This window comes from Lepus europaeus, chromosome 18 (genome assembly GCF_033115175.1).
Source record: "Lepus europaeus isolate LE1 chromosome 18, mLepTim1.pri, whole genome shotgun sequence".
Classification (NCBI taxonomy): Eukaryota; Metazoa; Chordata; class Mammalia; order Lagomorpha; family Leporidae; genus Lepus; species Lepus europaeus.
In genome coordinates this window covers 40866114-40872910 of record NC_084844.1, presented here as the reverse complement: position 1 = coordinate 40872910, position 6797 = coordinate 40866114, and the positions used below count along the sequence as shown (strand labels likewise).

Here is a 6797-nt window from a genome sequence, read left to right as displayed (position 1 = left end):
GCACCGTATCTGTTATTCTCCCCTTCTCCAAATGCTCTCCAGCATCCTCTTCACACATAGCATCAGTCTGATTCCCCTGGGCCCAACCCTTCCCATTTCCCATTCCATGTGAAGTGTGCTGTCCCACAAAGAGCTGGTGGTACTGGCCAGTTTGTACTTACTTCTTTGCATTAAGACTTCCAGTTCCCCATAGCATGTAATCTATGGTTTGTGCATTTAAAATCCAAGAGACAGACACAGACAGACAGACACAGCTACCATTGCTCATTCACTCCCCAAATGCCCCCAAATGCCAGGGATAAGTCAGGCCAAAGTCAGGAACTATATAACTCAGTCCAAGTCTCTCATGTGAGAGGCAGGGACCCAACTACTTGATCCATCACTTGCCATCTTCCAGGCTCTGCATTGGCAGGAAGTCGGAGTCAGGAGCTGGAACTGGGGGATCAAACCCAGGTACTCTGATGTGGGCTGTGGATATCTTAACTAGTAGGTGTTTTTTTTTATTTTGGCAGAGAAAGGCCCAAATACTGAGACAGAGAAACAGGGGGAGAAAGAGAGCTATATAGCATTTTAAATGAGAATAATGGGAGATGAGGATGGTGATGTGAGAGTAAGAGTTCATGGAAGGGGTGACTTTGACAACCAAGCAACAGGGAACCCCTTTTTCCTTTCTCAGAGGCATTCAGAAGTTGAATTTATTCTGTTGTTGCTAATGCAGATGTTATTCAGGTTTTTAAAGTTTTAATTTAGCACTTTTCAAAGTGTAGCAAAAGAATAATTCTGAGGAATTGAACCTACCCTGTGGGTGAGTTCCACTTGAAGCACTCCATCAGTGAATAAATGCAGCAACTGTAGCGAGCACACATGTGTAACTACGATCAGGACCCCCTGTAGATTCCAAAATCCGCAGGTGTTCAAGTCCCTATGTAAAACAGGGCTGTATTTGTATACAACCTATGCATAGTCTCCTGTCTACTTTAAATCTCCTCCGGATTACTTATAACACCTAGAACAATGTAAATGAGTGATGTAAATAGTTGTTCCACGCTATTGTTTAGGGAATAATGAAAAAAGGAAGACTCCGTACCTGTCAATATGGGTGCGATTTCTTTCCCGAGTGTTGTCCACACTTGTTGGTTGAATCCACTGACGTGGAACCCGCAGCCAGAGAGCTGATGGCCAGGAGTGTGTGGCTGAAATGTTCAGGCCTGGAAGGCCCTGGAGCCTGGGACGAGAAGCAACGGCCGTGGGGCTGGCTCTGAAGTCCCACCCTGCGTGTGACCCTGGGTGAATCACGAAAAACTGCCCAGCCTCAGTGTCCTCCTTTGTAGAGCCGAGTGACATCTTTATTATCTTCTGGGCATGCTCTGATAATTATTAAATGGGCTGAAATATGTGAAGCCTGGGGCACAGTTAGTACTGGTAAGCTGACAGCCAGGTTCTTGTCTCCCATTCCCCTCTCTGGGGCTTCGGTGCAGCTGAGAACCAGTGGAAAGGGAGAGTGTCTGTCTGGTTTGGTTCTTATCTTCTTTGGACACCTTGATTCTCTGGTGCTCTGTTCGCTGCTGTGGTCCCATGCGATGCTTTAGAACCATACAGCTTCCTGGGCCTACTCCCAGCTCTTTTGAATTGAAATCTTAAGACAACTATAATAAAAAACACCTGGACTTAGGCTTGTAAAAGTAACTTCTGGAGCAGGTATTCAGCCTAGCAGTTAAGACATCACTTGGGATGTCTTCATCCCACATTGGAGTGCCCGGGTTCAAGCCCCAGCCTCTGCTCCTGACTCCAGCTTCTTGTTAAGGTGCAATTTGGAAGGCAGCAGAGATGACCCAAGTAGTTATGGCCCTGCCACTCATGTGGGAGACCCCCAGATTGAGTTCTCAGCCCTTGGCTTTGGTTTGTCCAGGTCCAGGACACTGCAGGCATTTGGGAAGTGAACCAGAAGTTGGAAGCTCTTTCTCTTTCTGTCTCTCAAATAAATATATAAACAAAAACCATTTTGAAAGAATAACTTCTTAAAAAATTTATTTTATATGAAAGCTACGGTGACAGAGAGAGGGAGAGACAGAGAGAAAGAGATCTTCCATTCACTGGTTCACTCCCCAAATGGCTGCAATAGCTGGGGCTGGGCCAGGTCCAAGCCAGGAGTCTGAACTTTACCCAAGTCTCCCAGGTGAATGTCAGGGGCCCACGTACTTGGGCCACTATCCTCTGCCTCTGCAGGTACATTATCAGGGAGCTGGGTCAAAAGCAGAGCAACTGGGACAAACTGGCACTCTGGTGTGGGATTCCAGTGTTGTAAGCGATGTGTTCACCAGCTGCACCACGACGCCCTTCCTAAGAATGATTTCTGAGATGTGTGTTATCTAGTAAACTGATGGCCACTCATCAACCTGGCCTCTCTCTCTCTCTCTCTTCCACACGTGACAGAGTGCAAGAAAGCTCAGAGTTCAAGCGTCCTGCCTTACGCTCCTCCCAGGAATGCAGCATGAGCCCACTTTGGACTCTACACCGAGTCCTCCTACGGATTCGGAGAGTCTTCATCTTCTGCAGGTGCAATCACTAATTTCATCAGGAGAGAGGGGCCTTCCAGACCTTTTTGGAACACATGCTTGCCTACAGCTGGCGCTTCGAGCCAATCATCTAAGGGGTGAGCCTTCAACAGGTACTTCATTTGTTTCAATGGCCTATGATCCCCTGAGAAGACTGAAGTTCATATCCTAGCAAAAGAGAAGTATGAGTGGCCCAACTCAGCTGATTGGAAGAAGAGGGGGCTCTTTTAGTTACATGGGGGAAAACCCTACAGCAAGTGGGTTGGTGCGTTCTTTGTGGAAGCTTGGAATGTGCAAGGGAGGGAGCATGTTAGCGGCCCTGGGTGTGTTCCTGACTTCACCTATTCTGATGCTGCACCTGTCTTCACACACTGTGCTTCTGAAGAGTTCTGTGCAAACAGTGAGCTGGATCTGCCCACGGCTGCTATCTCCGCCCACTTGGGTTCTTTCTGTTGGCAGCAACTCCGAACACCTGAGCTCTTAGTGCCTGTCTCTTGTATCTGTCCACAGGCAATCTGTAAACTGATTCTTAAACACCCTCTCCTTCCAGTAGAGGGGGATTCACCACCTACCCAGCTCTGTGACTTGGAAGAGCTGCAGGTGTCAGGTTTCCATGGCGTGGTGCTCTGTGTTCAGGATGTCCCTTCAGCAAGTGGGCACCCATTCCTACTTTCTGCTCACCCGGCTTCACCCCATGGCACACACCCTGTAGAAAGCAAAACTGAGAAAATCCTCCCCCTCAAAATGGGGGGGGGGGGGGACTTCAAAAGCTGTCGGGAGGATCTGTGAAAAATGTGCTGGGGCTTGATTTGAATTTTGTGTCCTGAGGACAAGGAAGTAGGACTGAGCATTCCCGTGTGTTGTTATGCTATATCCCGGTGGTTATCGTTGGGTCTCTGCTGCTTATCCTGGGGGAAGCAGCAGAAAATGAGGTTTAAGAACAGATGGAATTTTGTCACCGGTTAGGGTCCTGGCTGCTCCACTTCCGATCCAGCTCTCTGCTATGGCCTGGGGAAGCAGAAGAAGATGGCCCAAGTCCCTGGGCCCCTGCACCTACATGGGAGACCCAGAAGAAGCTCCTGGCTCTTGGCTTTGGATTGGCGCATCTCTGGCTATTGCGGCTATCTGGGGAGTGAACCAGCAAATGGAAGACCTTTCTCTCTCTCTCTCTCTGCCTCTCCCTCTTTCTCTGTGTGTAACTCTGACTTTCAAATAAATGATCTTTAAAAAAAAAAAAAAGAACAGATGGGAAAAGGAAAGAGGTGCATGATAGCCAAGGCAGGGCTTCCCACCACAGTGCAGTTGATGTTTGGAGCCAGGTAACTGCCATGGGGCATTGTCCTGTACCTTGCAGGCTGATCAGTAGCATGAGTGGCTGCTACCTACCCAATGCCAATGATACCCTCCCTTCCCCCACGATGTCACAGCTGAAAATATCACTATCCCCTGGTGAGCAGAGTCACCTCCATTTGAGAACCGGTCAAATGCAGGCTGCCCAGCCTGGAAGGGCCCTCTCTAGGCAGTCCTTGCATAGGCAGTCCTTTGGGTATCTCCTAAAAAACCCCTCTGAAAATTAGTCTTTCCTTGGCCTGGCTCTGACTGTGTGAGCCTGGCAGGCTGCTCTGCTTCCTCACGGCTCCAAGACTTGGGTCTGTGCCTGGGGTTAGTCTCTCAGGGTAAAACAGGAGATGGGTTGGGTTTAATTGTACTGGGTGTCTCCGTGCCAGCCAGGTCTGCTGTGGGAACTTGGAGGAAAGCGATGCCATCTCTCTTGTACAGAGGCTTACAATCCTGGGGTGGGAGAGGGTGTTGAGGAAATTCTTCTAAATTACTAGAACCAGGAGAAGCTTTTCCAATCTCTCTTCAAGCCTTTCAGGGAAGAGAGACCGAGGCAGTGAGAAAATATGACTCGCTCTGTGATGTGTCATGTCCAGGCAGAACTCGGAGTAGAGCCATGGGCAGGTGACGACTCTCAGAGTAGGCTCCTGCTATGATGCTGTCTCTCCCGCTTTAGACAAAAATCCTAATGACAGATGACAGCGTGTGACACAGGCCCTAAGAGCACAGTGCCATGGCCCTCAGCAGGAGGAAGGACTGGATAAGGTTGTGTGGGACGCAGATAAGGGGGAAGTGGTACTTGGCGGGGGGCAGCCTCAAAGGTTGGAGAGGATTTGAAAGATGACGTTGGGTACCAGCATGGCAGGTGGAGGTGACAGATAAACCTGGGGATACAGCCAGGGAAGAGCAAGTCTTCCAACTTGGCTAGAGGTCAAGTTGGCACAAGGAAGTCCTAGGAAGGTAGGCTACAGGTTGAGAAAGCTAAATACAAGGATGCTTCAGAAATTCTATGGGAAAATGGAATGGAAAGATGAGTTTATCTTGGTGCAAAAGTAAATTGAAATAAAATGTATACTTTTTTCACAATACACGTTTTTACATGAGCTGTTCAAAGCTATCTCTGCTGCCCCTGTATGCGTGGGTTCCAAAATGTTCTGCCCTCAAATAAACTTGTCTTTCATTCCATATTCCATGAACTCTTTGTAGTATCCTCATACAATGCTTACCAATATGGAACACAAAGTGGAAAAGTACATTCTAGAGGAAAACAGTGTTTTCCATCTTCCAAAGGTGTTGGGTGTTCACTCCATTGCTGTTGGGAAAAACCAAGGAATGAAAACTGAGGTGACTGGAGTCTGTGTGTGTTAGCAAAATCAGGCTCACCTTTCTCACCAGTTGCAGACCCCCCTCTCTCCCTCTTCGCAAGAGCCTGTCAATAGAGACCATGGCCTTGTGATTTGTGTTGCTCATGGGTGGGTTAGACCATGGCTCATGCACTATGGGAAGCTTCACTTCTCTGTGCCATTTTCCTCCCAGACCCCCCCCCCCCCCCGGCTCAGTGGGTGCCCCCGGGGCGTGGATGTACTAGGCTCTCTGGCTGATTGGCAGCTGGGACGAGTTAGCCTGGAAGCATTTACACTGCTTTTCTACATCCCCTGAAGAGTTGTCACCAGCAGACAGATCCTTGCAGCAGGCAAACAGCGATCTTCTCAGAAGAGCTTTTGAGTAAATGAAGTTGTTCTGGATGGCACTGTTGCTGAAGTGACTGCTCTTGTCCACAGAACTGGATATGTCAGAGGGCTGGGCTGGAAGACTCGATGTCTGAGAAGCACCTGCTGCCTTGGGAGTTTCGGTGCTGCATACCTGGTCTCTGGGTCCTGTGTTTCTAAACTATGGCTTTGTGGAAAAAAAGAAAAGGCATTTTCTCTAGTGTATGTTTTTGGGGGTTGTGTGTATGTGTTTAAGTATATATTATGCTTGTCGAGGGCTTTTTAACTTGAGTGCCTGCTTCTCCCCTGTTTTTAGCTGACCCCTGCTCATTTCAGAGGACACAGTTCAACTCATCACACCATGTCCCCACCATCTCTCCCCAGTCTGGACAGAGAATGGAGAGAGCAGTGCTGGAATGAACTCAGATAATGGGGCCCCAGGGTGGGTGTGGGGGAGAGGGCCCACAGGTGGCTGAATCCCTGGAGGGTGCAGCTTGAAGGTAGAAGCCTTGCCCAGAATGGCAGTGCAGGCAGTAGTGAGGGGGCTGCTGCCCTCTGGCTTCCTCCTGTACCCTGCCCACCCCAGCAGGCCACAGTCTCTCCCTTTTACCATGCTTATGCAGATAAATTACTGTGGCTCTTGACAGTGCCTAGAGAGACATCATTTAGACTCTGCAGAAAAGAGTGATTTATTTAAGTACTGCCACTGTGATTTATAGGAATTAAAAAATAAAGTGAAGGGAATGCTTGTTCTTTGAGGAAAAGACTCACAGTGTCTGTTAGCTTCATAGCACTTATATATACCAGCATGGTTATAAAAGTATGTCCAATTGCAAGCTGATCCCAATTGTGGAAATGCAAAACAGTTATCGTATTATAGCAATTCTGTGAGTTAGGAAGCGGAAGATGTGCTTTAGGTGCGAGGGACCTGGGAAAGCCAGGTGGGTGACATGAAGGACAAAGTGCTACAACTGGACAGGCCCTGAGCTAACAGAACAGCCTGAGCCAAGGCCCTGAGTCAGACGGACAGCACAGCTCTGGCACGTGGGAGACCCTCACTGAAAGCCAGGATGGCCGGGTTCTAGTAAGCAGGGAGGATGTGCAGCAGGAGAGGAGGGTGGAGGAAGCGGCTGGGCTGAGCCAGGCGGGGCTGGTGTTTACCCTGAATACGAGGAGGGGCCCCTAAGGATTTTAG

The 6797-nt window shown here is 48.9% G+C and overlaps 1 protein-coding gene across 1 annotated transcript; it reads left to right on the top strand.

Annotated features, from left to right (window-relative positions):
- The first annotated feature begins 2491 nt into the window (after nt 1-2491).
- On the top strand, nt 2492-5618 carry LOC133746848 (histone H2A.N). The gene is given in 3 exon segments (XM_062175093.1): nt 2492-2556; nt 2669-2785; nt 5453-5618. Coding segments are annotated over 3 exon segments (348 nt in total).
- The last annotated feature ends 1179 nt before the right edge of the window (nt 5619-6797 follow it).